Source organism: Plecotus auritus, assembly GCF_963455305.1.
Source record: "Plecotus auritus genome assembly, chromosome: 5".
In the NCBI taxonomy this organism is placed as follows: Eukaryota; Metazoa; Chordata; class Mammalia; order Chiroptera; family Vespertilionidae; genus Plecotus; species Plecotus auritus.
The window spans coordinates 19,608,927-19,623,947 of record NC_137776.1 but is presented as its reverse complement, the minus strand read 5'-3'; the positions used below and the strand labels follow the sequence as shown (position 1 = coordinate 19,623,947).

General features: G+C 35.8%; 1 protein-coding gene across 1 annotated transcript in view; it reads right to left on the bottom strand.

Annotated features, from left to right (window-relative positions):
- Nucleotides 1-15,021, bottom strand: part of LOC308248923 (sperm-associated antigen 16 protein-like) — a 627,414-nt gene that overhangs the window by 335,287 nt on the left and 277,106 nt on the right. Inside the window, exon 4 of the mRNA XM_080669397.1 lies at nt 8,648-8,833. Coding sequence (XP_080525523.1) covers nt 8,648-8,833 — 186 coding nt within the window. The remainder of the gene's footprint in view (nt 1-8,647; nt 8,834-15,021) is intronic.

Sequence of the window (15,021 nt, the reverse complement as noted above, 5' to 3'; positions counted from 1 at the left end):
TATCCTAATTAATTTTTTTTTTCACAAAGATCAGCCAGCATAGGATCTAGTTCTGGCCTTCTAACCTCTTGGATTTAGAAATGGAATTCCATCTAAAGTCTGGAATAAAATTAAACTTAATTAAAAATAAATAAATCTAAACTTAGCTTTAACATATATTTTTCTCCCTAAAACAGGCACTTCTTGAATAGTACTTATTAGTTATGCACTGTTTTGGGGGAAAGATGGTATTCACTTTTTGGGCCTCTCCATATATTTAAGTTCAATAATACTTTGGTATAACTTAAAGTCTATATTTTAAAGGGGAACTATTAACTTGAATATAAATGAAAATCCAAGAAGATGTAAGAATTGATTTATTATTCTTAGAACAGGATAAATTGATCACAAGAGGTCAATTTCAGTGTTACCATTTCTTTTAATGTAACATAATTATGTTTCAAGAACAGCTTCAGCAGTGCATTAATATATACCGTGGGTGCCTTTTCAAGTATAAGAAGGCAAACTGGGGGGTGGGGTCTTCACAAGACAGGTATTAAGGTAGAATATTCTATGCCCTGGAGTCTTCATACTTCTTACATTATGTTTTAAAACCATTAATATTGTACAATATGTTCTTCATTTCTAAAATATCCAACTTTGCAAATGAATCATAAAGAACATGAAATGCATTATTAATGAAACACTTCCTATTATAAATACTAAGCTCCATTTTTATAACTTATTTGGTGCTCTCTTATTATTACTAATTTTATAATAAAGAAAAAATAATCCTTCCATTTTAGAGTCCATTATTAGCCCCAAAGAAGTTTACAGTACATTTTATTAAGAGAAGAAAACTCATCATAAAGGTATCTTAATATTTCACATTTTTTTCTAAATTTTAACTGTTCCCATTATTTATAGCCTCCCATTTACTTCATCTCAGCCCAGGGATTATGATTGGAAAATGAATTATTAAATTATAAAGAAAGCAATGCTGTTGGGTAGGAAGGAATATTCCAGTCTCTAATGGAAATGACATGTTAGATGAACCATGTGAAAGCATTCCTCATTTCCACAGCTGTTCTGGAATTCCAGTTGATGAATCTGGTTGGAAAAGCCTTTTATAAGGTTTACATTAGTGTTTCAGTATAAAGAGAATAAATCTTTGCTTTTCAGGTGTCTCAAAATATAACAGGTGTTGTTGTTTTTTTTGTTGTTGTTTTTTCTCCTTTTCACAATAGACAATACGTCAGCAATTCCTATTGGCTTTATCTTCCAAATCTATCCTGAATAAAAACAAATTTTTATCACCTTTATTGTTCCAAGTATGCCTCAAACCTTCACTGTAATTTGCCTGGGTTGTTGCAATAGCTTCCCAGCTGGTCTTTTTGTCTTTAACCTTATGCCACATCCCTTTTCTGCCACCGTCTAATCTCAACAAGGCAACCAGGGTCAGTCTGCTAAAATGTAAAACATACTATGTGGCTCTACTGTTCAAAACACTCCAGTGGTTTCCCATCTCACTGAGTCAAAATCACTCACATGTGCTATGAGGCCGTGTTATAACCCATCTGACTAGCTGCCTTACCTCTCCCATTCACTCATCTGCTCATTCTACTCCAGTCACACTGGCTGCCTTGCTGTTTCTAAGTCACACAAATCCTGCTACCATGAGAGAGTTAATATCCAGAAGAGCTTGGGATATTCGTCTAGACATCTTATTGGCTTGCTGCTACACCTACTTCAGGTTATCCAAATGTCTTTATATTGAGAATTTCCCTGGCCATCTCATTTAATATTGCAATTCTTCCCAGTGTTCACCATTCCTTTCTGGCTTCCATATTTTTTTTCTAAATACTGTACATATAATTTTTTTCATTTGGCTTTTTTTTTCTGACTCCCAATAGAACATTATCTACAAGAGGGCAGGAGTGTTTTTGTTTGTTTGTTTGTTTTTTTCTATTTTGTTCACTGCCATAGCTTAGTGATTAAAACAATGTACATAACAGAGTACTGAATGCGTTATTTATTGGATTTATAAATAAATTTTAAAAACTTGTTAGGGCACCCACATGGAAGGCACTATTTGTACTCCATCAGCTTGACTGCAATCAGCAAAATGTATTCTCATCAATAAATATGGTCAAGCTACTATAAAACTGCGATCCTCAGTGCTTTTTATTGTTTAAATGAAATAATTATTATTAAATCAGATTCCCACTATTGGAAAATAATATATTATAGTTGCATATTTTCTTATAATTTACAGTTATTTTATAGGCATTAACTTGCATATAAGCCAGTTACTCAACTTGCATTATTACTGGCAAGTAGGAACTCATAGTTCCAACAGGATAGCAAGCAAAGTCTGAGTTAAAGGAGAAGGGGAAAGGAAAAATAAAATTACAGGGAGCTGTAGAGCCAACCATTATCAGCACAGACTATCTGTTACTTCCCTATCCAAATAATTTTGAGAATATTGCAGGGCTTCTCTTTGTTGACTTATTAATATGTCGTGGGAGGAAAACATCACCTAAAAACTATTTACCAGATGCCTATACTGGACTGGACAGACTCAACTGCTATAATAAATAGACTAGAAATATAATATCTCAAATAAAATAAAATTTATTTTCTTGTTGCTAAAGAATCAAGAGAATGATGAAGGCTAACTGGAGGTAAGGACTAGGGGACCGGAGTGACTTTCACTTTAAGTAGGCTGAGGATCGCTCTGTCATTTTCCGTAACTGGCTTCTAAGATGACTCTGGCCATTGCCATTGATATTCCATCCGACCACAAGGGGGGAAGAATGTAGAAATGGCATATATCATTCAACTCATATTCTATTGTAGAGAATGTACTGACATAACTACACAACTGAAAGGAAGGCTGAAAAGTACCATTTAAATAGGCAGCCAAGTGTCCCACTAACAATGGAAGAAGAAGATTCTGGCAAACAGCTAACAATACCTGCCATAGTTTGGCCTTTGCTCACCAAATATCTGTGCCATCCTTCCTTCCACTTGCAGGGTAGTCACTGCCCCCTCCGTTCCCCCTAAAGGAGACAACACTCGTTTGCTGCATGGATTTCACAGTCCTTGATCTCTGTATGACACACAATCTGCTCCAATGGGGTCAGAGGTATCACTTGTGTTCTGGTGTCCAAAAAAATAAAAGCCAGATTTTCTGCCTCCTCCACCACCAGCAGCACAATGCAAAACAGTGAACCAAAGACAGAATAACTGCAATACAAACTCCAGTACAGAAAGTAGAAAAATGGAAAACTCATGAGATAGAACTCTGTGCAGGATCATGAGGAACTTGCCAGGGCACTGAAAACATTCTTTGACTGGATCATGCCTCTCTCCCTAAGAGGAGATCCTTTGTCCGCTGCTCTCTGTGGCCTCTAGGTTTATTCCACAGCCAAGGTTTTTCCTTGTCCATTATCTCTATGGCCACATCTGATGTGGGTGCTATGGTTTGTGCTTCCACTGAGGATTGTAAAACACTATGAGTCCACTTCCTCTGGACGTGAGTTCAGGTCCTGAGGATGGTTTTACGGTTTGAAGAGTCATGGGGATATTAGGCATGGATTCATGGTTTCTTTGTCAATATACTTCCCTCAAAAACTTAGTAGTCTTCCGATATATTTGCTTACGGTCAACGCAGTGCAGCAGTAATCACAAATTACTGTTCTAAACAAAGTTTCTAAACCTGCTTCATTTTTCTCTCTCAACTTAATCTCGAGGAAACGATACATTTGGATATAAGGGCAACAGAATTATCTCCCACTGTTGGAGGTCCAGAAGCTGTTGAATTTTACAAAACTATTTTTCCTTCCATCTTTACTATACAACCAACTCAGTTCTTCTCTATGTAGTATCTTGTTAAAAACAGTGGGGGCAGCTACATCCAGTAACTTTGGCTCAGTCCCTTCCTCTCAAGCAATGAAGTAGGCACATGGTCTGCCTTCCAAATATCATAGTAATGGTGTAGAATAACTACTCAGCTAATTATCCAGCTACCTTGGGAGAAAGACAGCCAGAAGTAAACCAGAACACCCTACCTAATATTATAAATTGCAGATACAATGCATATTCTCTGCAAAATTGCTACATTTTAAAATTACTTGTAATCTCACTGAGGGCATAATGGAATATTAGAGTTTTCTAATGTCTGTAATATAGCCAGACACTGGTAATTCATTTCATGAATACTTACTGATAATCTTATAATTTAAAGAAATACAAATTATTTTTATAGTCTACTGAGATATTTTCTGATTTTCCTATCCTGTTTTCATAACGTTACAGATTCATATAGAACTAGAGGCCCGGTGCACAAAATCTGTGCACGGGGGGCGGGGGTTCCCCTCAGCCCAGCCAGCAGCCTCTCCAATCTGGGACTCCTTGGGGGATGTCTCACTGCCGGTTTAGGCCCGATCCCGGGGATTGGGCCTAAACTGGCAGTCGGACATCCCTCTCACAATCCTGGACTGCTGGCTCCTAAACACTCACCTACCTGCCTGCCTGGTGACCCCTAACTGCCCCCCTTGCCAGCCTGATTGCCTCCAACTGCCCCCCCCCCCTGCTGGCCTGGTTGCCCCTCACAGCCCCCCCGCCAGTCTGGTCACCCCATGCAGCTTGTTGGTCAGTCGTTTGTTCATCCCTCACTAACCCCCCTGTCAGCCTGGTTGCCCTACGCAGCCTGCTGTTCACTTGTTTGGTCGTCCCTCACTAACCCCCCTGCCGGCTTTGTCGCCCCATGCAGCCTGCTGTTCGGTCATTACTGTGAGGGTATACTGACCAATTTGCATATTACCCTTTTATTAATATAGATAAGAAAACAATTAAATTATAGTTTGAATGTGGGTGGGAGCAAGGAGAACATTTTGTTCTATGTATGTGTTGATTTATTCTTTTTTTGTCATTCATGCAACAAAACTGCCATTTGTCAAACACTCTCTATTTTAGGATACAATAATGTATGTGTGTGTGTGTGTGTGTGTGTGTGTGTGTGTGTCTATGCAGAAATCAGTGATTACAAATTGAAACACATATAAATTTCCACTTTATATAAATGATCATTAAGAAGATCATCAAAGTGCTACTGTTAATTATTTGTAGAAATCTTGTGGATTGCTGATCATCCAGACTAAGGGTGCCACAGATATTGTTCTTATTAGAATTTAGCAAAAGTGGCTCTTGATCTGGATTTTTTACATGAATTATAATTACCAGTTATCCAACTTTCTGGTAAGGAGCTAATGAGATTATCTTGGTAGATAATGCCCAATTCAGGAACAGTTGAAGGGCTAGGGCCAGGGGTCCTAAGGGTAGGGCAGAGTGTAAGAGAGAATGATATAGTCTGAACTTGTCCTACTTTGGTGAACAGCACAGTCTATCAATATAATTTGTCTTATTAAGAACCATGTGGCATCAGGATTAGAGTATATGACCCAGAATAGAACAGCTTCTACTACCAAAATCTCACCAAGGCAAATAACCTCTCCCCTTGTCATGAAGCTGGCTCCATTAACCTATGAAATTTAAAAAGCATATACTAGTACTAGTTTTAGATAAATCTACACAGCATTGATTCATGAGTAATCAGAAATTACAGTTTAGTGCTTTGATTTTAGCTGTGAAAGATATATCAATAGTCATTATATAAATAATCAAGTTCTCCATTATTTGTTAAAATTTGTCTAGCCCCTCAGCTTCAAAATTAATATAAGTTTTGGTCTTTGATGATGAAAGTGAGATCTTAACATTGATGGGAATTTTGAAATGTAAAGGATTTTTGGCATCAATCAGGAGAAATGTCAATATATTATATCTATCTCTACTGAGTATCAGTTGGAAGAAAGCATTTAGATATCAGGGTCATGGGGAAAAGCTGTCAAGTCAAAGTCTTTGAAGTTATTCTAAGAAGGGCTGAGTCTATTAGGAATCCATCTTTAACCATAGTTAAAGCACATTTGAAGATATGTTATATTTTAGGACAGGACTCAACTTCTATTAGGCTCCTCATCTGAGACAAAGGTGATAAATATTAAAATTAGATACTAGTATTAAATTTTCAGTTATACAAGATGACTAAGTCCTAGAGACATATACTGTACAACATAGTACCTATAGTTAACAGTACTGTATTGTATGTTTAAAAATTTGCTAAATTAGATAAAGAGAGCAGGGATATATTTTTGGAGGTGATGGGTATATTTATGGCATACATTAGTGATGATGATTTCATGCGTGTGTACTTAACTCCAAACTCATCAATTTGTCTACATTAAATATTTACAGCTTTTTATATGTCAATCATACCTCAATAAAGTAGTTTTAAAAAATTCCAATAATTATAGAGAATATTTATAAAATCTGGTCACATAATTAGAAACATAAAGTTAAGATTTACATGATTGATTATTCAGATAACCAAATGGTACCCATTTAAAAATTAAAACTTACCTCACATTGTCATTATTTTAAGTCTAAAATTAATTATTCATACCCCTGTTTCCTCATATAGCATATTCCAACATTTTTAATCTGTATCTTATAACACAGGTGGCTTATGCTATTTATCCACTAATTAATGCCCTGTACCTGTCCAGGTCTAGTCAGGATACAGAATTTGCACCCATCATTTTAACAGTAAGGATTTAATACATGGGATTGTTAACTACCAGTATATAAAGTTGTTAACTAGGTAACTAAAGAGAGAAAAAGAAAACATTAAGGTATTCTGGAAAAAGCAACTGCAGAAAGGAGCTACTTTCTGTAGAACTGAGTGAACCAAGGGAACAGGGTAGACTTACTGAAACTCAAGAATCTTGGGAAGGGGTGCCTGCAGAGCTAAAACTCAGCCCTCTGAGTGGGGCATCTACTTTTCTGCTGATATTGGTATTCTACAACTCAGAGGAGGAAACATGCAGAGCTGGGAACACAGACCTCTAGAAAGAGGGCACCTAGTTGCTGAGGCTAATGTCTTTGATGATGGCATGATGCACTTGCTGGTGCAGGCTTTGGGAAAACTTCCAACTGGATTCAGCTGCTGTGATGAGAAGGACCTGCTGTTGCTGAGGTGAAGTGCTGCTCGACTGATGCTCCTGGGGACTCTAAGTCCAGAAGGAGCCTACAGAAAGGAGACAGGAAGAAGCAAGTCCCCTCTTCCTCCTCCGGCCTTGCTGTCTTCTACAAGTATTGCTAAAGCCTAACAGAAAGTCAGCTGGGCAAAGCAAAAATGTGGTATGGAAATTTCCAATTCTCAGCATTAGCAAAACTGGTACAGAAGGGTGATTTTGGTGCTGAGAAAGAATAGCATAATACCCGGGCACATGGCATCAGTAGATAATCAATTTACCCACAGGAAAGAGCACACACTTTCAATGAATCCTCCCAGAAAATCTGCTGACCTTTTGCAAGTACCTTACCTGCGCTTCTTCTAAATATGTTACCCATGACTCAAGGAAGAATGGAGAAAGTTTGTTCAAGGTTTTACAAATGACCTCAAAGCAACAGTGTCCACCTTTGAATTAGTCAATTTTTCTTTTCAAAATAAACCACAATAGCTCTCAGTGACAACTGTTTACCTAAATTTTTAGGAGTCCTTATGACTTATATTTGGAATCCGGACATTGTTCAATAATTCAAGTGATCAGAAACTTGACTGATGATTTATAATTCTTTAGTTAACTGAGGCCATCATGATATTTGAGAGCAGCTCTTTATATCCTATTTGTATACCTAACAGAAAGTAATAATCATCCAAATATACATGAAGCACATGTATTTTGACACTGTAAACATAATAGACTAGTAGCCCTGTGCACGAATCCGTGCACCACTAGCTCGCCAGTAGCTCACTGCCACCCTCCAGTAGCTCTCTGCCCGCTGCCCCACCCTCCTGTAGCTCCTCCCACCCCCTCCCCACAACCCCCCTCATAGCTTGCTGCCCTGCCCCCTCCTGTAGCTCTCCACCATCTGCTTGTAGCTCACTGCACCCTCCTGCTGATCTGTGGTCTGGTCATTATACGGTTGGTCACTATACTTCACGGCATAACGACCATTTGCATATTACATCTTTATTATATAGGATATGTCTGTCTTGAATTAAGAGCAAAATGAAAAGTTTCTATATTCATATGGCATTATATAGGACTTTGCATACAATTAATTGTGTTTTTATAATTTGTGAATTACCAGAAGCATTTAATTTGGGAAAATAGTATATTAAAATCAAGCTAAAACAAGTAATTATTTCTGTCATATTTATGTCTATTAAATTGTTAATTTGATAATACAGAGATAATAATCCTGTGAAAAGGGAGAACTAACAACCTGTTTAAAATGAGTATTTGTTTCTATTTTGCCTAAAATAAACAGCTTTCCAATGAAGCAATTCTAATGTAATACATAGGCTTGATCTTGATACCTACTTTTGGAAAGAACTCATTATATAAACAAAGACTAATGGAGTTAGAAATAGATTTCACAAAACTTGTAAGTAGCTCTCTACAATTTTATGAACTAACAGTTTTTTGATTTTTAAAAAAAATGCTTCCCAGTGGTAGTATTGAGGGAAAACACACACACATACATTACTGATGTATATTTACCAACATAGAAGGTGAATAATGTTTGAAGTACTTCTTACCTATTAACATCCCAGATTTTGCTGGTAGTATCCAGTGAAGATGAAGCCACAAAGTCACCACAGGAATGCCACGTGCAGGACCATACTGCATGTTTATGGCCTTCAAAGGTCAAAGTGCAATTGCCTCCAGTCATGTTCCATAATTTAACTGTAGTGTCACCACTTGATGTAGCCAACATGTTGCCACTATTTGCAAAAAAGAAAAAATGTCATTTGTCAAAAAATCTATTTACAAGTAATTTATTTTTTATGAATGTTTGTATTCTGTGTGTGTATATATTTTAATTTTACTTATAATGGCATGTCTAAATGCCTAAGTCTTATTATCTTAAGTCTACACAATTAGATGCTTACTTACATTGTTTAGTAATTCAAGTTGATAAAACTGGTGTCACACACTTTCTAGATTAATTCTTCTATATGCTTCTAAATTAATTCAGTAATTCAATATTTTTTAGTATGCATTAGGTTCAGGGCTATGTGTTAGGCTTTGTGGATGAGGTAGTCTCAGAATGATGAAAGTGTAGACACAGGTTAAGGACAATTTCAGAAACAATATACAAACCAGTAGGTCAGCATTGCTTATGCTTGCATTAATTAAATACTCCAGGAGTAGAGTTTGGATAATGAAATAAGAAGTAAATCAGGAATGAGGGGGCATTTGAGCTAAATCTTGAGAGATGAAAGATTTGAAGTGCTGGGTAGTTAAGATGAGTCTTTGAATTTTCCATTCAGATCATTAGTAGATGTAAAAATAAAAAAAAAATTAAAAAGCTGTGACTTTCTTTTTTTAAATGTTTTTTATTATTGACAGTATTATAGATGTCTCCCATTTCCCCACACTTTACCCCCCTCCACCCAACCCCTACTCCACCAAGTCTTTACTGCCCCAAAGCTGTGACTTTCAAATGGTGAACACAATCTAGTTTAAGAAATGAGTGGGTGTCAATAACATAAGCAGAACGATCTAGGTTTTTTGTTTTTTTGGTGAAATATCACTGCAAGAAGATTTCTATTCCATCATCATCTCCACATTGCCCTGTATTGCATTATATTTCTATGTTCTCTCTTTTTTTTTCATTGTCGTTATTATTATCATTACTCTAGTTGCTTTATAAACATATCAGCTTGACCCAGCATTAACCTTTTCTACATGTATAAGTTTATTTTTATAGTTTATATTTAAAACCAGAATGATTTTGATAGTGAAAGTGTTTAACTACATGAGAACAACAGGAGTAAACTAACATAGTTTTAGTCAAACTAGGATAGATGGTTGTCATACATCAAATGTTGTGCATTTGCCATCGGTGACCTGAGGTCATTTTTTAGTGGGTATAGTAGAAATACTACTGCTTAAGGAATTTCTTAAGCTGAAAGGAAATTCAAAGGCCATCAATTTCAATTTATTGTTACATAAAAAGTTTATTTTTAAGGCTCAGAGACGTGAAGTTACTTGCTCAAGAATATAGCTGGTTAGTATCTGAGCTAGACTAGACACTCAGTGCTTTTTTCTTTATTTTTTATTTAAACTCTTTATTGTTTAATGTATTACATAAGTCTCCTTTCCCCGCCCCCAAATGACCTCTCCCTGGCCGCCCCTAACCCCCAGCACATGCCCTCACTGCGCCAACCCCCCCCTTATCTGTGTCCATTGGTTATGCTCATATGCATGCATACAAGTCCTTTGTTTGAGCTCTTATCCCCTCACCCTTATGTTCTCTTAATATCTCTCTCAGTGAATATAATAAAATGCTTATTTTTCTGCTTCCTTGTGCTTTTTTTTAATTGTTGTTAATTCTCACTCGAGGATATTTTTCCATTATTTGTTTAGAGAGAGTGGAAGAGAGAAGGAAAAACAGAGAAACATCAATATGAGAGAAACACATTGATTGGTTGCCTCCTGCATGCACCCCGATCAAGGCCTGGACTTGGAAGAGCCTGCAACCAAGGTATGTACCCTTAACCAGAATCAAACCCAGGATCCTTCGGTCCATAGGCCGAGGCTCTATCCACTGAGCAAACCGTCTAGGGCTTCTTCCTTGTGTTTTCAATGGAGAATTTTGTTTCTTCTCCCTGTTTCTACACTATCAAGCATTATGGTTGACCAATTGAAGTGCTAAGCAAATGTTTCCAGAATAAATATATCAATGAACTTATGCTAACAGTGAAGAAGAAAATATGCCCACGATTGCTAAGAGACAAAATGGCAACATCAAGACAAGTGTTTTGCTTGCTTGGTTTTCTGGGAGAAAGTGAGGGGGGTTTTATTTTTGTGCTGAATTTAATTTTTATTTGTAGAAGAGAAACAACCATTGGAGAGGGAGAGTTCAATAAAGCTGTTGCAGGAAAAGTTGAATTATAGTGAAGAAGTTCTCATTAAAGTTATAAAAGGATATCTATTTTATTTTTTAAATTAGAAGAGTTGAAAAAAATGTTATATTGCAGGCAGTCCTTTACTAATAGATAGAAATTAAAACCTGCCTTTTGCTTTGTAACTTTTTTATTTGTACATAAAGGGTGGGGCAAAAGTAGGTTTACAGTTGTTTGTATGAAAAAATAATGCAATCATTAATGAATAATAATACAAGATCAAGGTGTCAAACAAGGACAATTTGGTTCATAGTAAGGGCTATCTTCCTAGCTTGCAGGTATCTGTATTCTTTCTTATCCTCATGTGGCAGAAAGGAAGCTGTGGTGTCTCTTCTTGTTTTTATAGGGGTATGAATCTCATCATGGAGCTCCATCCTGATGACCTCATCTAAATGTAATTATCTCTCAAAGATTCCACCTCCTTATGCCATCACATCAGGGGTTTATGGCTTCAGCATATGCAGTTAGAAAGGATATAGACATTCAGGTCATAACAGTACATAAGTTAAGAAATAGGGATGATTAAATAAAAAAATACATTTTCCTAATCAAAATATCAAAATAGAAAGGCATAAAAGGCTCGATGCAACACTCAGAGAATTAGAGATTGATAACTTGTGTAAAATAGAAAATTTAAGAAAAGGGCACATGTAAAATTTTTCACCAAATAACTAGTAACTACACATTTTTCTCAAGTATATGTGGAACATTTATAAAAACAGACAATATAAGCCATAAAGCAAATCTTAAAAATTTTAACATAATTGTTATAGAAATTATATTTTCTCATCAAGATTCAATTGGTAAAATAACATGATTATATATTTTTAAAATCTATACATGCATTAATTTTAAAACACAGTTTCAAAAAACCTACATATCAAAAAGAAATATTACTGGATATTTGCAAATAATTAGAACTGAATGAAAACAACTTATCAAAACTATGAAGTAAAATAGTATTTTGAAGGCAAATTAATTTTAACCTCTTTATAATGAAAAAAAAATACAGCCTCAATATTTCTCTGCTAAACATGGGGCTCTAAGTTTAGAAATATATATATATATATATATATATATATATATATATATATATATATATACTATAAAATAATACAATGGAAGATCAATAAAGACCAAACTGGTTTTCTGAAGAAACTTATAAAATAAACAAATCTCTGAAAGGTTGGAAAAAAGAAAACAGTCCCTCAAAATGGCAATCTGTTAAGCCAGATACTAATGTGATTTTACAAAAGTGTAGTATTATTCTCTTTATTTTTTGTTTTGTTTGAGAATTATATTTATTTTTTATAAAAAATGTTATTTATATTAATATGATTTTTGCAGCTTATGAACAACCTACAAATAAATCATGTCAAAGCTGTTTGGGTCAAGCAATTTATACTTTGCAAACAGTAAGCAATATGTATCATTATACTTAGAAATACTTCATATACACTGAATGGCCAGATTATTATGATCTCTGAATGCATAATAATGTGGCCACTCAGTGTATATCCTGTATAATAAAAGGTTAATATGCAAATTGTCCCCTCAACCAGGAGTTCAACCAGCAGGCAGGCCTGTCAACTGCCCATGTCCCCTCCCCCTGGCCAGGCTCTGGCCGGACCCCACCCATGCACGAATTCATGCACCAGGCCTCTAATATATATATATATACACACATACACACACACACACACACACACACACACACACACTGAGTGGCCACATTATTATGCATTCAGAGATCATAATAATCTGGCCACTCAGTGTATATTGTAATTGCTTTATTTCACATTTTGAAAATCATTGATAGTTTTTAAAAATGACTTCAGCTTTGAGAACTAAATACATTTTGGGTTCCAGATTGACTCTAATTACTTCTTTTTAAAGAAATATGCTAGTGTTGCATGAGAGAGCATGGAGTGGAGACTGAAAACCTCCAGTGTCAGGAAACAGGAAGGGGAAAGCACAGCAGCAAGAGAACTTGTTTGCCCTCTCATTCTCCTCTGTTAGACAGCCCACGCTAGCTCAGACAGACCATTTATTATTTACATATAACATCTCTGAATTTCATTGTTCTTATTTGAAAATAGGGATAAGTTCTGCTTAATATAGCTTATAGTGATGTTTCAAAGGTCAAATAAGAGAATTCTTACAACAGCACATTTTACTTCTAGGTACTTCTTCAATTTAAGATTATTTTTTAAAATATTATCTTTTGATCTCTACTTCAGTTTTATTTTTTCTATTTTTATTTTGTAATATGTTTTTATTGACTTCAGAGAGGAATGGAGAGAGTGAGAGAGATAGAAACATCAATGGTGAGAGGGAATCATTGATCAGCTGCCTCCTGCACACCCCCTACTGGGGATCGAGCCCACAACCTGGGCATATGCCCTGACTGGAATCGAACCAGGACCCTACAGTACCCAGGCCAACGCTCTATCCACAGAGCCAAACTGTCTAGGACTCTAATTCACTTTTAATATGGAGTTGATTATATCCATATTTTCATAAATAGTGGAATAGAACCATTACTCCCCTTAGATTGTAGTCTCATCTCCCTGTGCCTATTTACTCAATAGGAATATTTGAATTTATAAAGAACCATCAATCACAATGTTCTCACTGAATTTCATCAGTAGCTTCCTAACTGCTTCTGCCCTGGTCTTTCCACAATCTTTTTTTTTTTTTTTTCAAACACAGAACCCTAAAGGATCCTGTTCATGCTGCTACTCTGCTCAAAACCCTCCAATGGTTTCCCATCTCCCAGAGTAAAAGCTAAAATCCTTATGATGAAATAAGACCCTACATGATCTTCCCTACCACCTATCTCATTACCATTCTCTCCACACCACACCACCCCCAGCCTCTCTACTCTAGCTTCAGCAGCCTTTGCATTTGCTGTTCTTTCTTTCAAGAATGTTTTTTACCAGAAAAGCAATGGTGTGTTCTCTTCCTTTCTTTGGGACTTTATGGAAAGATACATCAGGTTAGTCTACCTAAAATGCATTTTCTATGATAGGCTTGTACTTAATTTTGAACCTAATTATTTTGAGATCTATGCTTTGTATAATCACAACTATTCTCAGATTTTGGTAAATGATTCTCAAGTCTACTAGTAAGTCTTAGCATAACACTTGTATTTTTCACTTAGCTAAAAAATCTGTCTAAGTCTCGATTGCAAAGTGTAAGACATGCCATTCTTCCAGAAGAAAGTCACCCCAAACTATGCTGCTGCTTCTCTATCTTCTTCCAACGCCTGATCTGACTCAGAAAAAAATCTTGAATTTTAGAATTTTTCAGTGTACACTATTCTGCCTTTCAGGCATACATGGTAACCAAAATATACAAGTGTGATGCAAAGTTCATGTCTTATGAGGATTGATTTGACAAAATATTCAAGGTCAATGGAGGCAGGATACATACTTCATCTCTTGTAGCCAATGACTAAATATAGAATGGATTACTTTCTTACTTAGCAGCAGCTTCTTAGAAACTAAGAGTTATTGTACAAAGCTTAAATAAGACAAAAAAAAAAAAACCAACAAAAGTGTAGTGAAGAGGACTACTTTATACAGACTTGTGAAAGTTCTAAGTGAAGTTGGAACACTATTAGTAAAAAAAAAAAAAGTACCATTCTAGTTATGTAGATAATGTGATAGGGTATGTATGTGTGGGGGACCCAGGGTATATTAAAAATCTCTGTATACCTACCTTAATATTGTAAACTTAAATCTCCATACACCTATCTCAATATTGAAAACTTAAATCTCTGTACACCTATCTCAATATTATAAACTTAAAACTGCTACAAAAGAATAAAGCACTGGGAAATTAGAAGAAATATGAGTATTAACCAACTATAGGTGAAAAGAACGACTTTCTGAGCTATATGTTCACAGATTTTTTAAAAAAAACAACTCTCCATCCTCCCCCAAAATATTAACACTACAAACTCCAAAGTTCAATATGCTAAAAGTTACACAAAGGAA